Raw genomic sequence first — 20104 nt, 5'->3', positions numbered from 1 at the left:
AGTGATCTTTCATATATATTCATAATTTGTGATAAGTGTTTGAAGTCTTTAAAAAATATTTTATATTCAAGTACTTTAATAAAAAGAGTAATAAGTGTCTTTCAACACCTTTTAAAATAATTCTTCCAATGAGTATATAAATATATATGCAATGGATTAAAATTGTCTTTATATTTAACAAAGTCAGAATCAAAATATATACCAAATAATTTCTAATTTTATTTTCTGACTTCATATAGATAAACATATATAAACATGTACTGCTTTGTTATAACAAAATCTTTTTCATTACTATTTAGTGATACATTTTTAATTTACTCAAATTTCTGTCAAATATATTAATAATGTACACAATAATTATAAGTGTACAAATTTAGTATTAACCATATTACTGTTGAAGCATAAAAAAATTTATACACTTTGAATTTTATAATTTTTTTGATATATTTAATAAAACTATATTTGACTCTTTTAAAATTGAGTATATAATTTTAATTATGCTTCTGCATATGACTGGCATATAAAAATAGTGAAAATATATTTATTCGCATGAACTGATATACAATCATCAATTATATTTATCTCAAAGAATTATATGAGATAATAATTTGATGAAATATAAAATACTAATAATAAAAAGTTTTATTGAGTCCAAAAATAGAATTTCTTAAGTAGTAATCTATATACTTATTGTGTCTTATGAGTTATGACACAATTTTCTGGTATATTATATCAATTGTCTGATCAACATTGCTACAAAAAAACAATTTCTTATATCTATTTATTGTAATTCAAGATCTAATATACCACTAATATCATTATAATTCTAAATGAGTATTTTCATATCTGTTATATCAATTGTCTGCACCCTTACTTTTGTAAGTTTGTTATAATTAAATAGTGGATGCTATGGTAACTTATTAAAAAAAATAAATAGATAATATTTAATAATTTTTAAATATTTTATTTTTTATTTATAAAAATAAAAATAAGTTAAATAATTTAAATATTACAATAAAAAATATCATAAAATTTATCTATTTAAATAATGAATCTAACTGCTGATTTTTTTTTATCATATTTTTTAATCCGATAGATGAAGAACTAACGTATTACAAGTCAAAATTCTATTAAATGGTTTTACTAAATTACATCATTATACTGTATCCTCAACGGGCTGAAAAAGAATCTGATTTCATGCGGGCCCAAATAATAAAAATTTGGGCTAAACTCTTTCATGGCCCTCACTTATATCGAGAAACTTCTCAGATTCAGCTCAAATTAGGGTTTAGTCACCTTTATAAGTAGCTTCACTCATCTCTCTTTGCAATCACAATTTCTCTCATTATACTCGTTCCTTACGACGATGCAAATCTTCCTGACATCTGATTTATGCTTCTTTTGGTATTTTTTTTTAAATTCTTGTAAACAAATGAAATTGCTTTGAGAGTTTGGTAATGGTTGTTTTATTTGAATTTTCAAGCTAATACTCTGATCTTTTCTACTATCTCTTTTCAACTATTTTGGAATGAGTTTAGTTTCTGATTGGGGTTGATTGTTGAAAGTGATAGAGATGGAAGTGATGATCTTTTCCCCAGATGATCGAAACTGAACATACTGTGCGATTTTTTCTCTTTTGAGAAACCAAGCCAATTACTTCTGATCCATCTCTTCCCTTAATAACATTAACAATAACAGTTATTTGGTTTCCGTTAGTTCTTAATTATTGAATATATATCTAAGATTTTGTTTTGCATCTGGCATTTCACAATGTACCTATTTTGAGCAACGAATGCATGGGTTGATTTGAACAAAAAAAATTAATTGATTAAATCCAAATTTTATAAATGAATTAAAATAGGGAGTTAATTTTTTCAATGCATATTTGTTAAATGTTTGAAAATATTTTTTATTTCAAATTTTTAAATCTTAAATTCCGAAAATTAAATCTGAAAATCTAAATCTTTAATAAATTTAAGATTGATAAATAATTTTAGAATAAAAAATTACTAAATGTTATTTAACTAAAAATTGATTTTTATATTTATTTTTTGTAAATTGAACTAACGCTGATGAGTCGAAAGATAATGTTCAGATTATGAATATGAATATGTTTCGATAAAATTTTATTGCTCATTTTTGTTGAATATAAGTTAACAACCGTATGAGTATGACAGAGGGGAAAACGAAGTTTAGTTTACTCACAATGATTGAAGTTTATACCTAGGAAGATCTTGTGATTAAAGTAATTTGAATTGCCAATAAAATCCTTTTTTTTATACATAGACTACAATGATTATAATATTTAAAAAAATATTGTTAAAATTAAAAGTATTGCTTAAAATGTTACTAAAATATAAAAGAATATGTAATTTTAATTTTAATAATATTTATATAATTATAATAATTACGTTAACATAATCATACTAAAATCTATTTTGTTATATTCAACACTTTCAACATTAACAATATAAAGTAACTGGTTAGAAGAATGTCAAGATTATAAGAGAAATTTGAAGAGGAGACAATTAAGGAGGACTTTCTTATAATTGATTCTCAGAAATTCTTGAAATAATTAAGAAGGCAGTGAAGTCATAGCACTATTATTCCACGAGAGAATCCAATATTTGACTACAATAAGAGATACAATTAAGGAGGACTTTCTTATAACTGATTCTCCATTGAATACTCAACTTCCACTTATCCATAGACCACCTTGTTTTTCTAGATAAAACTATACTGCTCTCGCTACATTTATCCTTCATATTATGAGCTTCTAAGAAGGTATCAACTTCATCCCGGGAAGATATGAGTTTTGTAACCTCCAAAAAAGTACAAAAATCTTGACTATTATCAATTGCATTCAGGAGCAAGGTGTCATCTTCAATAGATGTTGGCAAATTCTTTAAGACGCCATGGCAAGTCTTCAATAGCCATTTCATGATGAAAATTTCATTGTCTGCAGAGATTTTATAGCCGGAATAAACAAGATGTGCAACAGACCTCCTCTTGATTTGAGGGGTCGCCCACAGCCGCAATGCAGCTAGTAGTGCAAAGGAAGGCTTCCCATTGTAATGGATGTACAATGATTCCCTGGACCAAGAAGTGGAAGAATACACAGCAGGTTCCAGAGGAATAAACACTTTATCATTTGGATTTTCTTGTAGTATAAAACCATAGTGTTCAAGAAGCTCTAAATTTGTGTAAGTTCCATAACATAGCAGAACCTGATGAGAATAATAATAAATCATATTATTCCAATGCGACGAGTAACTAGTTAATTAATTCAGGCGGCACATGCAAAATATCATAGTGACATCCAGTAACGTAACATAAGGAACAAGAAATGCATTGTTCTCTAAGATATAAGAAGCAAATTTGGAAAAAGACATAAGAAGAATGACTCAATTACTAAGGTTACCCAGTCAAACTATATATATATTAGTTTGTGTCTAATACCTGATCTCCTTTATTGTAATTTGTCCTAGCATAAAAGCAATATGCATTAGCATCTTCTTCAAACCCCCCATCTGTTAATCTCTGAGACTGGGAATCAAGCTGCTCTGTATTTGCGACTGTAGTATTGTCTTCATTTGATAGGGAACCATCATGGATCGAAGAGCTAGATAGCAAATCCTCTAGATCCCCAATGTCAGATGGCTCCTTTCCAGGTGCATCATAATTAAACAAGTCACCCACAGGGCATAAACACCCAGCTGAATCCCACGGTATATGCAATGTCCGGGAAGATATCTAGATTTTGAAAGATCAGATGAGACAAAATCATAAAGGTAGAATTCTGCCATTTACTCTAACAACTGAAATACTAAATAGTAATATAAATATGCCCTGTAATGCAAAAATGCATTTGATGCATCAACCAGCAGTAACTTATCAATAATCCATAAAACAGGTTTATTTTTTCAATCATTGAGATAATTTTTTAATTCAGACAATTAACCACAAGAAGTGTGTCAGGATTTCATGGATGTAAGAGAAGGCTCAGCAGAGGAAAAGTTTATTCAGTATATTATCACTTAATAACCAAAATCAGAACCAAGAAAATGGAAAAGGCGCTTGAATTCCATGTGTCATACGAAAACCAAATTGAATATTTTTGGGTGAGCTTTTAAGAAAAGATTTTTTTTCGAGTTATCTTTTTTTAAAAGATCTTGTAGAGAAGTAAAAGTAATTTTATGTTTAGATATCTCATGTAAAAAGGTTTTTTTATCTATTAATTATGTTTGGGTATAACAATATAAAAGTACTTTTTTGTTTATTTATTACATGAAAAACAGATTTTTTTTAAGGAAAAAAGATCTTTCAAAAAAAGATGTAAATTACAGCTTCTCAAAAAAGATTTTTTTTATTTTACTAGTGCTTTTACTTTTACTACTAGAAATTTGCCAAACACGTTAAAAAATAAAAAAAAAAGATCTTTTTTCATTGAAAAAAATCTTTTTTTTAACAAAATAATGGCGCCCAAACATGCACAAATGTAAATAACTAAATTAGCATGCACGAGTCTTTATAACAAGCTAAATTTCTAACCGTTGCAGAAGCCCACACCCAAGCCTTAAATGTTAGAAGCCGGGGCTTAAATTTGAGATCTTCCATCAAAGCATGAGCTTGCTGCCAATCTGATTTGGTTTTTAGCACGGCTTTTTCAGTTACCCATATAGCCTCATCCACCTAAAAACCACAACATACATAAAAGATTACTTCAAAAAGAGAAGTGCAAATGAAATGCTGATAAATAGTATTAGGTCAGATGCTATGTCTAACCTAACAAGACAAACTAAAACTTCTAATAGAAACTGAACTTGCAGAGCAGTTTTCTCGAATTCACCAAACATGGCTAGGATGTCATAACTCTTTGGTAAATGCATGAGGTAAGGATACCACCTCGAAGCCTTTCCTTTTCCAACTTCATACAACAAGCATACATTCAGTATCTGCATTGTGCACAAGCTGAGAAGTAAGGCCAAATGATTCATTTGCATAAAAAACTCAATTATAAGCAACGGCACAGGTAATAATACAACAATGATGAAGTCACACCATACTATTATATTCCATGGAATCAGACCCTGGTTCATGTAAAACCGAAAAACATTTGCTTCGGGGGAAATGATGTTGTCAATCCTATTTTTTATAATGTCAGTCAATCATGATTTTTTTACATTGTGTATTTGCATGAGTTTATAAAAAATAGGTGGCATTATCAAACTAGGAGTGACAATAACCATTTCCCTGCACTTAAAACAAATGGCTTGAGCGCATTTTCACAAACAGTTAGAGGGCACAACAAGATTCCAACGTAGCTCAGCTGAGACATTCAAAATAGAGTAGAAATAGAGTTATGAAAGAAAACCTGGGTCGAAGAAAGAGAAGGGTGCCTATTAAGAGCTTGAGAGAGGTTTGTATCTTGCATAACACTATCACTTGTAATCAAAGCAGATTTTGGAACTCTGAGAATGAGTTCCCCCATCCTAAGGTCTCTTACAGCACCCAAACCTCTACTGCAGAATTAAATGAATTAGGTATGAATGTGGAGAGGCTGTGCATGAAAGGAAGAATGGAAAAGGGGAAAGACCGAAAGAGTAGGTAGGTGGTACCCTCCAGAGTGAGGAAAGTGAGAGACAAAGAGAGAAGAACCCAGAGAGAGAGAGTGGTGGGGTTGGTCGGTCCGATATTCCAAGATGTGATGCCCATCTTAGTAAGCTTTCAATGCTTTCATCTTCATCCTCTTCCTCCATAACAAAAATCTCAAACCTGCTTCCTTTCACAACCCTACAACTCAAAAACTTAAACTCCCCCATGGATAGATGTATTCAAATTCAAACCGAATCATTCAATCTGATTTAAATTGATTTAAATTGTATTAATTCAGATTTAATTAAATTTTATTTTTTATAAATTATTGAATTCGATCAGATTTTGGATATATTTTTTTATAGTCAATTCAATCCAATTCAAACTATACAATGTATTATAATATAATTATTTTATGAATAAAGTATATTTTTTGTCCTTGAAATTTGACAAAAATTTCAAAAATATCTTTAAATTTTATTTTGTTTTAATTTTGTACCAGAAGTTTTCAATTTGCATCAAATATACTCCTAACGACTAATTTTTCAAAAAAAAATTAGGACCGATTCAAGAACAATTGCATAAGAACAACCCTCAACACAAGTAAATCAAGCATCATTTTTATGCATTATTATTATATTGGTCTTAATTTTTTTGAAAATTTAGCTGTCGAAGGTATATTTTATGCAAATCGAAAACTTGTGGGACAAAATTGAAACAAAATAAAATTTATGGGTATTTTTGAAATTTTTGCCAAACTTCAAAGACAAAAAGTATACTTTACCCTTATTTTATTATTGTTCATACGCTAACCCAATATAATGGTCAGGCCCAATTAATTCAAAAAGCCCAAACCAAAGGATTGGTCTTCACCATTCAGCCGACCTTTTCGAAGAGATTGGATTCGACAATATGTGCGGTTATCTACCATCAGAAGTGGAACTACACCACACATATAAATACACTGACACATCTGCCTTGTGCATGCAGTAATTCATTGGCCAGCGGCAAACCCTTAAATGGAGTTCAGTACCGCGACGGATTAGTCCTTGACCTGCCGGGTTAGGGGATACCGTGGGAAACCAAAAAATATACTGACACATTGAAGTAAAACTAAGTTCCAATATTCTAAATCTGCTTACCCCTTGCTAATTTAGGCACCAGAGTGTCTTTGTGGATACCATTCCCCATTCTTTCACATACACAACTCGGACGGCAGCTTCCAGACGTAAAATAAGTCAGCGGCCAACTTTCTTCAACGTTTGGGCCTTCTATTCGAGCCCAATCATCCGGTTCTAGGTAAATTTCGAAACAATTATTATATTTACAATTATACTTATTATAACATGTTTAATTTGTTATACATTTTTATATTATTCATGTATTATTATTATTATTTAATAAATATTTTATCTTCAAATGTTATTTATTTATTTATTTTAACTAACTTATAATTTTATTTCTATTATTGTGTTATTGTTGGTTTTTTAAAATCTTGTTGAGACTTGTTATGTCATTGTTGATTATTTAAAATTTGATGTTGAGATTTGTTATATGTATTTAATTTTTTTAATTTACAAAACCGCAAATTCAATTCAATCCAAACCGCTTAAAATTAGATCGGATGAGATTGGATTTTTTTAAAATAATCTAAGCACCACAAATAAAATTAGTATTCAGAATCGGATGAGTCTAACTCAAAACTGACCCAAACTGCACCGCAAACACCCTTACTAGGGGTGTTCAAATATAAACCGATCCAAATTAAACCGCTCATCCAATCCAATCCAAATCGAAAACCAATTAAAACTGCACTAATTCGGATTTGATTGGATTCTACTTTTTGCAAACCGTTGGATCGGATCGGATTTCGGATATACTTTTCATAACCGATCCAATCCAATCCAAACCGCACAATGTGCTATAATATTATTATTTTAATGAATAAATGACCATTTGTACCCATGAAAGATGAAACGCTGATATATGTACCCACACTAAATCGAAACTAAACTTGTACCCACGCAAGATGCCCTCTGTGTGACAAAAGTACTCAGTCTTTGGAGGGTTGGAATGCTAATGTAGGGTACTTTTGTCACACGGAAGGCATCTTGCGTGCCTACAAGTTTAATTTCGATCTAGTGTGGATACATATGTCAGCGTTTTCATCTTTCATCTTTCATGGGTACAAATGATCATTTATTCAATAAAATAATAATATTATAATTTTTATATTATTCATATATTATTATTATTTAATAAGTATTTTATGTTCAAACAGAGATGCTACACATCCATGTAACCATGTAACCAAGTTGGCCCAACACAAAAAAAATCCAATACCATTAAATAAAACGTGAAATACACGCGCCCAACACACACGAAATCGCTCTTGCCCAACGCTTCTTCTCCCCCACGCTTCTTCTTCTTCTTCTTCTTCTTCTTCTTCTTCTTCTTCTTCTTCTTCTTCTTCTTCTTCTTCTTCTTCTTTGCGTTCTTCCTTCTCCTCCTTTTTCGCATTCCTTCTTCTTGACGTGTTTTCTCCTTATCGTCATTCTTTTGTTGTTGTTGCTGCTATATTTTTATGTCTTTTTCTCCTTCTCTCTTTGGTGAAGAAGCAGTAGAAGGTGAGGAAGAAGAGTTTTGAATAGTGCAGAATGAACCGAACATAGTACTCATAGTGAACCGAACATAGTACTCATGGTGAATCGAACACAATACAATTGTATAGTACTGAATGAACGAACCCTGAATGCTAAACCCTAAACCCTGAACCCTACCGTAAACCATAAACCCCTAAAACCCTGAACCTTGAACCCTAAACCCTAGACCCCTAAACCCTAAACCCTCAACTATGAATATGGTGAACCGAAATTAATACATGGGGTGAACCGAAAGTTTGAAATACACTAAACCTCTGTACACTGAACCCTGAACTCATAAACCCTAAACCCTAAAATCCTAAACCCTGAAACCCTATCGTCATTCTTTTGTTGTTGTTGCTGCTGTATTTTTTTGTCTTTTCCTCCTTCTCTCTCTGGTGAAGAAGCAGTAGAAGGTGAGGAAGAAGAGTTTTGAATAGTGTAGAATGAACCGAACACAGTACTCATGGTGAATTGAACATAATACTCATGGTGAACCGAACACAATACAACTATATAGTACTGAGTGAACGAAACATAATCCATTATATAAAATTAAATTCAAACAGCTTTCTGCAGAATGAACCGAACACAGTACTTATGGTGAACCGAACACAGTACTCATGGTGAATCGAACACAGTACTCATGGTGAAACAATTGTATAGTACTAAGTGAACGAAACATAATCCATTATATAAAATCAAATTCAAATAACTCTGCCTACAATTCACATATTATCAATTCAATTCAATTCAATTCAATTCAGTACACCTCCATCCATTTAATTCAATTCAAATTAGCAATTGCATTCTATTCAATTCGATTCAAAATTGAATAATCCAAATTTTGTCAGTTTGATTTGTTTTAGAAGAGTAATCCAAATCACTCTCCTGATTTGAAGTTGAGTCATTTATTGTTTCGATTCAGAAGTGCAGATCGAAGAAGAGAACGAAGAAGAATATGAAGAAGATAAATGCAACGTAACCAGATCGAAATAAGAAAATGAGAAGATGAATGCGACCAGAGGAGAACGACGAAGGCAATGCAGATTAATAAGGAAGAATGCGAGTAGAGGAGGAGGAGGAGGAGGAGGAGGAGGAGGAGGAGGTTTACGTTGCAGCAGAAGGTTTACGTTGAGCAAAGCTTTAGGTTGCAGCACGTTATATGTAGCGCGTGTATGACAAACGAGTGAGGGGTGGGGGACACGTGTGTGGAGGAAATTACTTGGTTAACAACCATGTAAAAAATACATGGATACAGAGCTTTTCCGATGTTCAAAATATTATTTATGTATTTATTTTAACTAACCTATAATTTTAATTCAATTATTATGTTATCGTTGGTTTTTTAAGATATTGTTAAGACTTGTTATATCATTGTTGATTATATTTTAAATTTGATGTAGAGACTTGTTATATGTATTTAATTTTTTTAATTTATAAAACCGCAAATTCAATTCAATCCAAACCGCTTGAAATTGGATCGGGATCGAATCAGATTTTTTTTTTAACGTCATCCAATTCAAATCGCACCGAAAATAAAATTAGTACTCAGATCGGATGAGTTTTTGACTCAAAACCGATTCAAACTGCACCGCAAACACCTCTAACCCTTACTCTCAGCAATGTTCTTTTTTTTTTTTTTAATTAAAGGTATTTCGGCTTATTTTATCTTGTGTTTCTGAAAGTGGCAAAACGGCCCAAATATTCATAAATTTTTAATTATTCTTAATTATTAAATAAAAAGGTGATTGTAAAAAAAAGTAATAATAGTTAAAAAAATTAATAATTATATAATCTTTAAATATATTTTATATTTTATATTTTTTTTAGTTATTAATTTTATTTTACATTTTTATATATATGTTAAAAGCATGTGATTTATTTTATTTTTAAAATAAATAATTTTAATAATAAATATTATTTTAAACAATTTTATTAAAATTAAAAATATTAGAAAATAATAAAAAATATTATAATTTAATTTTTTTTATTTATATTTAATTTTTCAATTATTTTTATTAGTTTTATTTAATTTTTTTAAAACTGAGTTAAGCAGGTTAATTCATCAACCATTCAACCTACTATAGAATAAGACGAACCATCATTTTGAACTAATGAACCCATTTTATTAGAAGGACGGGCCTTAGCACAGAGCGGGTACCTTGCCACCTCGGTTCTAGAAAGTACAGAGAAGTAGAGAACCATATGTGTACATTATAAGCAAAATTCCTCTCAAGCTGTAATCCACTTCCACTTGTAGAGAGATTCTTTTATTCCAGAAATTATATTAAACATGATTATATATTATTAAAATTACAGTTCATCTCAAAACTATTCTTTTTACCATATAATTTGAGTTATTATCAAACGTAAAGGAGATATTGAACCAATTAATAAAAAAGCATAAGTGAAAGGCAAGTTGCAAAAGGTGTTTATTCTTTTCTGGCTTTGTTATAACTTTCTACTACTCTCTTTATTCTCATTTCTCAGCATCTGTCGTCTTAAAATAGAACAATAACAACTTCTTTGTAAGCTAATTAATAAATTACATTAACAAGTGAAAGCGATTAGAACCTGTTCCATGATCACAAATTAAATTTGAAAGAAATGTGATGAATTGGCATACACTTGTGTGTTTTTCTGATAGTAGCTCGAAGGTTACACTGTCCGTCTGTCTCTCTGTCTTTGTCATCATTATATAACATTTTATAACAAGTAACATCTAATAAAACGCCAAATATGTTACTTGTTATAATATGTGACATTATTAGATTATATTAGAGATAATACATAATTTAGTTTCTCAATTTGCACATAAATTTTAATTTATTATTTAAAATTTCAATAGTTTTTATTTAATTTTTAAATCTTGTAAATGTGATTAATGTAATTTCCAATGCACAGATATTAACAATATTAACATAGACAATTGTGAATTTTGCAGTTTTAGTTTTGATATTCAAATAGTCAAAAATAATATCGTAAGTGATGTTTATTGAAATTTTTTTCTCGAAACAAGTGGTATGAAATTGATTTTGGGCCATTTGAGTGCCAAAATTAAAACTGTATCATTTTACAAATTTTATTGTGGTATTTAATTATTCACATCAATACTTTATTAATGTTTACGGAGACGGCATATAAAATATTAGAGGAGACCAAAAATATTAGAGAAGACTAAATTAAAATTTATATATAATAAATTTATATGTAAAAATTAAAACTAAGGAGGTCATTGTCCTCTTTCTCGTTACTCAATGTGGTCCCTGAGATCCTAATTGCACCATTGTAATCTTCCAGATACGACTCCGAGCACTATAATAGTCCCTTGATAGCTTTCCGGTGATGAGTCATCACTGACGATCTGATGTGTCACGAAGTTGCCACGTTGGAGAGAGCCAAAACGTTGGCGTTTTGGGTTGGCACCCCAATTTGTTAAAAACGTCGTCGTTTTACCCAAAATAAAAATATGAAACGGACTTGATCAAAAACACACCCTTCCTTCACTTGTCTTCTCCACTTCCACCTTTTGTCTTTTTCTTCTTTTCTTCTTCTTCTTCCTCCTCTATTCATCAATGCCACTACCTTAGGGTTCCATTGGTGAGGTTGAAATTCTTGCACTCAAAAGACATCAAAATCAAGTTTTACTTTATCGTTCGTGAAACCATGCAGGGTGCTAGTTCAGAAACTGTAACAAGACTTGTCAATTACAGAAATCTTAATATGTATAGGGCTTTCTGTTTTGAGTTTAATACTTTTTTCTAGACAAAGACTACACAAGAAAAAAATAATCCTTTATGTTTTACTGTAAAGTCCTCCTTTTTGAGGCAACTTTGTTTAACATGCTCATGTTAGTTGGCTGCCCTTTGTGTTATGTGAATTGCTGTGTTAAGTTGAACCATTATCTTAATACACTTATCTTTTAAGTTTGAACCATTATCTTAATACAGTGCTGGTTGGTTTTCAATCACTTATGCTGCCTTCTTTAGCATATTACTATTTTCATTAATTGAGTTATCCAAGTTTACATTCCATTAACAAACACCATTCAACAGTTTCTAATACCATAATCATGTTATCATTTTTTTACATATTGTTCATTCAATGAATACAGAGTACACACCACCAACTCTTTTAACTCATGCTTTATAATATAGGATAACAATTAACACAATCAATACAGACACAACTAATACCAACAATTGGTTAACCAATTTTTGATTCCGAACATCTTCTTCTAATCTCTCAAGCCTCCAATCAAAATTCATCTTCACTTCATGATTATCTCCATAAGATTCTGGTTTTTCAACTGGTTCACCCTGTCCAGTATCTGCCCATACAAAAAATTCACACCATCTCTTTCCACTTATATGTAATCAAGCAAACATATAACATGCTCAAGCTTCAGGAAAGAAGAACAAGAGAAGAACAGTCAGGTAGGTAGGAGCAATCATAACAACACAAGTAATACTGATAACTCACATTATAATTGGGACAACCAAAAAATAGTTTATTTGAGTTTGAATCTGTCCCAGACCACCTGAGAACTGGCCGGCAGCCGCAACCGCACTATTCCGGCACCCCAGATCTTCTGCTCCTGCTTTGCGTTCTCGTCCGATGGTCACTACACGGTGAACTAATAGAGCTTCTAACTCTAGTGCTTCCACCACCCATTATGGATATTCACTTCCACCTCCAGGAACAACAAGAATGAGAAAACAACAATGACGAAGAAGAAAAAATTAACTTACTAAACATTTGGAAATTTATGGTTAAATATAGAGGGAAGAACCACATTGGGTATAAATTGAAACTGTGCCAGCTTAACTAGCTATTGGCACCATCTAATGTGGCAAAATGAGGCTACATCAGCATCTTGATGATGACTCATCACCAAAAAGCTGTCCAGAGACTATTATGGTACCCAAAACCATATCTAGAGAATTACAATGATACAATTGAGATCTTAGGACCATTATGAGTATTTACTCTCTCTTTCTTATTATGTAGCTTCGTTACTAAATATTTATGTACCAAAAATTATCTTAAAATCTAATATAAATCACGTTTGTAAAATTTGATGTCTAAATAAAAATAATTAAAAATTCAAAATTAAATTGTAACTTGTGTGTAAGTTTAGCAATCAAATTGAATATTATTCCTTATATTAACATGTGATGTAATACTTAAAGGTCTATATCAATATAAGAGTCAATTAAAGCAAATTGATTATAGGATAACAATATTAATAACTAAATTAATTATTATTTATTTTATAACTATACTAATTATATATTAAAATTAATTATTAAAATCAGTTATTATATATTTATGTATAAATATATATAATTTAATTTATTTTTAATATATATTTTATAATTTAATATATATTTTATACTAATAACTGATTTTAGTGTAAAAATAGTGAAATAGAAGTTTTGTTATTTTTATTAGGTTTAATATTTTGAGTTGATAAAATTAGTTTATTTGTTATTGAATAGAGGTTTAACATTTTCACAAAAAAAAAAAAGTAGAAACGAATAAAAATAAGATTTTGTTTTCTCAAACTGTAGAATTATCTTGATATGAGAATAAGAAAAGCACACCACCCTGTATTTCATTTTGAAGAATCCATACTTTCTCTAGCGCCTTCAAGAAGATTCTTATCTTAATTTGCATGTAAAACTCTCTATCTCTGTTCCAAAACCATTAGCTGAGCCGCCAACACAACACAACCCTGCTTTCTCTATATATATTCATAAGAAGGGTCACAACCTTTGAAGCAGTAAGTAAATTGAGTTAGAGAGTATATCATAATGGCAAAGGCATCATCAAGAACCGTTGGAATAGCAATGGATTTCTCTCCAACAAGCAAGTTAGCACTCAAATGGGCTGTTCATAATCTCATCAACAAAGATGATCGAATCATTTTGATCAATGTTCAGCCTCCACAAGCTGATCACACCAGAAAGGATCTCTTTCAGGACACTGGTTCGCGTAAGTAGTAATCACTGTTTACTTCTCCTTTTTTGCTTTCAAAAGATTAAGTTAATTCGACCAAACTATCTAAAATAGATAGTTATGTCGAATTAATCCAATCTTTTATAAATATCAAATTGGTTTATAGTTTTTGTGGTTATAATTGTCCGTATTTAAATATTTGATAATATATATAAGAGTAAAGTGATAAATATATTCTTGAAGATTTATATTCCAAAGTTAAGATAGATTAATCTTTAAAAAAATATCAATAAAATCTTTTAAAATAATAAATGTGAATACATTATCTTTAAATTAGTCTCTTATGATTAGGATAACAAATCTTAATTTAAACTAATTTATTTATATTTATTATTCTAAAAAATTTTATTGATATTTTTTAGGAACTAATATATTCGAAAGGTAAATTTTCAAGAGTTTATTTATTATTTTATTCTATATAAAATATATTACATAATTTAGGGTCACATTTTTGTGTGATTTTGTTGTTTTTTGCTTTTAGCTTTGGTGCCTCTGGAGGAATTCAGGGAGATGAATTTCACAAAGCAGTATGGGATTGCTAGGGATCCTGAAGTCATAGATATCCTTGACACACTCGCAAGGACCAAAGGGGTATATATTTATCTAGTAACAATTTATATAGTATGGTAACTAAATCACTAGTTTATTAATTTTGGTTTTGTTGAAACAGGCAAAGGCAATGTTTAAGGTGTACTGGGGAGATCCAAGGGAGAAGTTGTGCAATGCTGTGGAAGATCTTCAGCTCAATTCTTTGGTTATTGGAAGCAGGGGTTTAGGTCCCATTAAGAGGTATAGTAACATAAGCATCCCTAAATTCTCACCAAACTTTGTTTTTTCTCAAAAGAAGAAAAATTGGATCATTATTTTTTTTTGTACTTTATATCAATACTTGGACTATATCATTCTTAAATTTTTGTGAGATATATATTCTAATCGACTATGATATGTGTATATCAAAATTAGTTACCAAAGTCAGCTATCAATATAAATATATATAAACTAGAATATAAATATATATTAAAAATAAATTAAATTACACATGTATTTATACGTAAATATATTAGTAGCTAATTTTAGTATACGAATAGTATTTTTATATTCTAATACTAAATTTTGAAACTTATAAATAAATCAAGTTCTGATAAAAAAATGTCTAATCACTCATAAATTAAAATAATAAAAATTAAATATAAAAATAAAAAATTTAATAATAATTCACATTTTACTTTATTATCAGTTTATTAAATTTTTTATTTTTAAAGATTTAAAAAATAAAAATTTTAGAAAATATATTTTTCACTAAATCTTTCTTTTATATTTTTGCTTTTTTCCACAATTTTAAATATTCCGAAATATAACTTAAGCTCTTGTATTTTCTTATTGAATTGTGTCCGTTGTGCATCTAATTCTATTTTTGTTTTTAAATACCATATATCTAGAAATTGAATTACTATACAATCAACTGGAGATTCAATTAAAGTGCTAAATTGTTACGTTTCAGGGTGTTGATGGGCAGTGTAAGCAAGTATGTGGTGACAAATGCTTCTTGCCCTGTCACGGTGGTTAAGGGCAACCAACCTTCAAATTCTAGGCATTAATCAAACTGTGATTAACATAGATTGCGTCTTTATGAAGAAAATCCACAAGTTTGATTAATAAAAGGTGCACGTGTACAGCCTCATAATTGAATCATAATTAAGTGTGATGCACCCTTTGAATTGCTTTCACATTAATAATAATTGCTATTTGGTTTTTTGTACTTAAAGTAGAATTTTCTGTACTTCAGCTTTCATTACTGTATCTTTATACGCCTCTCTTGTAATTATAAGTACGTAGTTATCAGTTGTGTGTCATTTTACATTCAAATAAACTAGATTCATAAGCGGTAGATTCATTTGTCATTTTAATCATTCATTTTCTTTATATAATATAAATTTTCACAAATATTTGCAATCAAAGAAAGGTAGATTCATAAGTTTGTATTGCAATGTCACAACTACCAGGATATGAAAATTATAGAAAAATAAAAAATATAAAAATTATAAATTCTAATAATTTATTATGTTTTCATCAGAAGTATATATAATTCCTCAGTTCTAATTTTCTCCGAACTTATTTCTTGTTTTATCATAGATATTTCACACATAACCAGTACATTGCATCATCTCCCCTTTTCGTCATTGTCATTGAGAATTCGGTACAACCTATTATCCACCAATCTTGTAATCTTTCTTCTTAAGTCATGGACATAGAATTATTGTTAGAATAAATACCTAATTTGTTCCATTATTTTTTTTTTGTCCATGGATACCCAACTACTAATTCTGAACTTCATTTAAAATCTATTATTGGCTAATAGATTGCTACATATACAAAACAAGATTCAAATTACTGATACTTATTTAAGCTGACAAATTAATTGACTATTCGATCCACCAAAATTGATTTTTATTTGTTCCACTATTTTAATAGTCTTCGTGCATGCTGATCTACAGACTCTATGAAAGGCAGAAATTAAATATGTCTGGCCGAAATTTGAAAGCAAGCTCAATTCTTGATAGACAAGTTTTTCGTTTTTGAAATAGAAGGCTCAGGCCCAAAAGAACATAAAAAACAAAAAATAAACAAATAACCCCTGACAAAAACAAAAAAAATATACCAAAAGAAAAACTCTAGTTACTAGTTGGCTATCAACTTATGCGGCCAAGAGGCAGAGGCTTCATCTTCAATTCTTTATGGAGGGTTTGTCACTAAACAGCTCCTCCCAAGTTTAGCAACAACGTCCGCCATTTTCTTTTTTTTTTTACAAAAAACTTGAAAGAGTTGAATTTCATGAATAAAAAGGTGCACAAGAGTAACACCAATCATGTCAAAAAAAAAAAGGTAAGAGTAATATCAACAACATATACAAGGTGTTAACTGTACCTAATGAAGGAGAGGATCGGACCGCTTGGGCTAGTGACTGGATCGTGCGAACTCTGGAATCGACCGAGTAGTACCGCAAATGTAATAACATTCTAATGTCTAAGTCAGAGAATAGATAGGAATTAGAATTTTAAGATTTTAGGATGAAATTATTCATATCTCCAGGGACAACTATGTTTCCTTCTTTTTATATTTTTTTTTTTTGGTGACTTCTTCTTTTTATATTTGTGTTTGGATACTTATTATTAAGAGATATTTTTTTATTTTTATTTTTTTGTCAAATAAATTGGAGAGTCTTTAATCTTAAACATTACATTCATGTATCACACACCTTTACAACACATTTGCACACACTACATAGGAGTGGATTCTCTTTAATAAAAAAATACTAAAAAAACTGGATGATATTTAGTGGAAGATCTCACCTTTCATTACATTCTTTTTCTCATTTATTTTTGATCCCATTTGTAAAATTAAAGGTAGGAGATTACACTTTATTCTCTCCAATGACAAAAAAATAGAGAAAATCCATTTCCCACACTACATAAATACACATTATGAATTTTTAAACAACATTTAGCCTTAGCTGAACTAAGGTATAGTTTGCAAGAGACATATAGATATGTCATCTATGCTAGATTTCCACTGTATTTTTTGAATTTAAAAGGTGACTAGAAGAGGGTGCGTCCAGATAAAAGATATTTCAACGGTAAATTGTTTGAGCCAATTCAGTTCAGTTCGAATTTTGGTATCAAAAGAAATTATTTAAAACACAATACAAATATTATTCGCATACCAAAAATCAATCACTATATATTTTGTATTCTAACACATAGTCTATATAAATAATTGATACCGCTACTTCTAACCATACAAAAAAAAAAAAAAAACTATACCAAAAAATTATCTACCTCTAACTTACAATTCTCTTCTAATTGCATGATCCTGACTACCTAGATTCATTTTGAGCAGATTTGCAAACTCTCTCGATGCATAACAGTGCAGTCCATGAAATTACTAACATTGATTTAATATGATGGTTATTATTCAATCTAAGAATAGAATTAGTAATATTAAAGTGTCTCTCTCCTCTCCGTTTAGAACAGCCTTTCTACATAATTTATAATCTAATCAGCACTTCAGATGTTGGTAAAAGTGGATTAGTTCAAATCCAAATATAGAATTAATAACAATTAGTTATAAGAAGTAGAGATTAGTAATATAAAATTAATTTATATTCATTAATTAATCAATATCTCATTGGGCCTACCCTTATTATATTCAAATACTATATAATTTGTTTAAGATCTTATGATGAAAGTGATTTTGGAAAAAAGTATTAGAAAATTATCAGATGTATCGCTGTATAGAAGCGGAACTTTGATGTTCCATGTACAATCAATTTCCCGATAAAATATTGTCGTGTAGTTAGTAATTTATGGACAAATTTAACCTTATGTAAAGCATAAAATGTTCAGAATGACCAACTTAAAAAAGAAAGGAAAAACGTGCTTTGTAATTTATATGTAATATTTCAAATAATTATTATTTCAAAAAAAAAAAATCAAGCAATTCAAACTATTAATTTCCTTACTACTTGGATCCTTAATTGTTGGTGTAATTAAATTCTTTTTTTCAGTTGCCATTTGTTATAAATGTTTATTTGCATATTTATTTTTAAAATAATCTATCTATTATATAAAAAGAGAATTTAAAATGATTTTATAACGAGTGAACTACACATAAATTTTTTAATTTCATATAAAATTATTATATCATTCATAAATTTAATTTATAACAATATAAAAAAAGCATTTATTTTCGAATTATATTTATGCTGTCATAGAAAATAACATTTATATAATCAATTTAGTATTAATTTTATAATTTCACAAATTAAATTATCTAATTATTTTTAAAAAATAATAGTATAAAAAAATGTTAACTCATATCAATTATTTGAATTTTAATATTGCATATCATATTTAGAGAATAAATTTTATTTTATATATGAAAATTTTTTGTTTATTTATCTATATATCAATTTATTTTTAAAAATTTAATAATGACACAATAAACTTTTAATATATTAGAAAGCTTCTAATATTGTTAATTTATCACATAAATATTTTAGTAAAATGATCATTTTATAATTTTTCTAGGAATTTGGATTCTCCAAATTTAGGATTTTAATTTACTTTAGAGGATAAAGTGTAATCGTTCACAATTTATTTTGTAAGTGGAACCAAGAGAAAACATAAGAGGTTATTTTGTAAGTGGAACCAAGAGAAAACATAAGAGGGCGAGAGATCACACTTTACAGATAAAAATACAAAATTTAAAAGATCCAAATTCTTTTTCTATTACCACATCACTTTTTTTAATTTATTATTCTTCTTATATAGTGTTTAGCCTTATCTTTTTATCTCCTTTATTCTTTATATCTATATAGATTATTTTATGTTTTTAATAGTAATATTTTTTTAATAGATATAAATTAATTAATAAAACACAATTCATTATTTTTTTATTCTCACTTCTAATCATGTTTAATTTACTACATAAACTAAAATTTACTCCATATATCTTCTTTATCTTCTTTCACATAATTTTATATCTCTTACTCTTTCTCTTCTATTATTGTTAATTTTTATACAATTATTTAAAAAGTTTGGATGATGACCACATTATTTTATTTTAGTTTGTTGTACAATTAGCTCAGCATATGTTAAGTGATGAACTCCTAAAATACTCTATATATAATGTCCTTACAGTATTTTTAAATTTCTTTTCTATCTTTGATTTAATTATGTTTATTAATTATATATTATTTTTGTCACTTACATATCATATTTTTTATTTCCTTTCAGTAATATAATTTACATTTTTTATATTGTAACAGTTTTAACCGTTGCGAT

The 20104-nt window shown here is 29.0% G+C and overlaps 1 protein-coding gene, 1 non-coding gene and 1 pseudogene across 2 annotated transcripts; 2 read left to right on the top strand and 1 right to left on the bottom strand.

Moving 5' to 3' along the window:
- Positions 1-1573: 1573 nt before the first annotated feature.
- LOC112704330 (small nucleolar RNA Z103) lies at positions 1574-1668 on the top strand. The gene has a single exon (XR_003154963.1). It is a non-coding gene; the product is annotated as a small nucleolar RNA Z103 (small nucleolar RNA).
- An 844-nt stretch (positions 1669-2512) lies between these two features.
- LOC112702567 (protein SET DOMAIN GROUP 40-like) lies at positions 2513-5833 on the bottom strand (annotated as a pseudogene).
- Positions 5834-13742: 7909 nt separating this feature from the next.
- Positions 13743-16149, top strand: LOC112702566 (universal stress protein A-like protein). The gene is made up of 4 exons (XM_025753661.2): positions 13743-14237; positions 14743-14852; positions 14932-15050; positions 15763-16149. The coding sequence occupies exons 1-4, from the start codon at positions 14057-14059 to the stop codon at positions 15857-15859; spliced, it is 507 nt and encodes a 168-aa protein (XP_025609446.1). The 5' UTR covers positions 13743-14056; the 3' UTR covers positions 15860-16149.
- Positions 16150-20104: the final 3955 nt, after the last annotated feature.

Source organism: Arachis hypogaea, chromosome 7 (assembly GCF_003086295.3).
Source record: "Arachis hypogaea cultivar Tifrunner chromosome 7, arahy.Tifrunner.gnm2.J5K5, whole genome shotgun sequence".
In the NCBI taxonomy this organism is placed as follows: domain Eukaryota; kingdom Viridiplantae; phylum Streptophyta; class Magnoliopsida; order Fabales; family Fabaceae; genus Arachis; species Arachis hypogaea.
The sequence above is the reverse complement of the archived record's forward strand: the minus strand, read 5'-3'. Positions and strand labels throughout refer to the sequence as shown.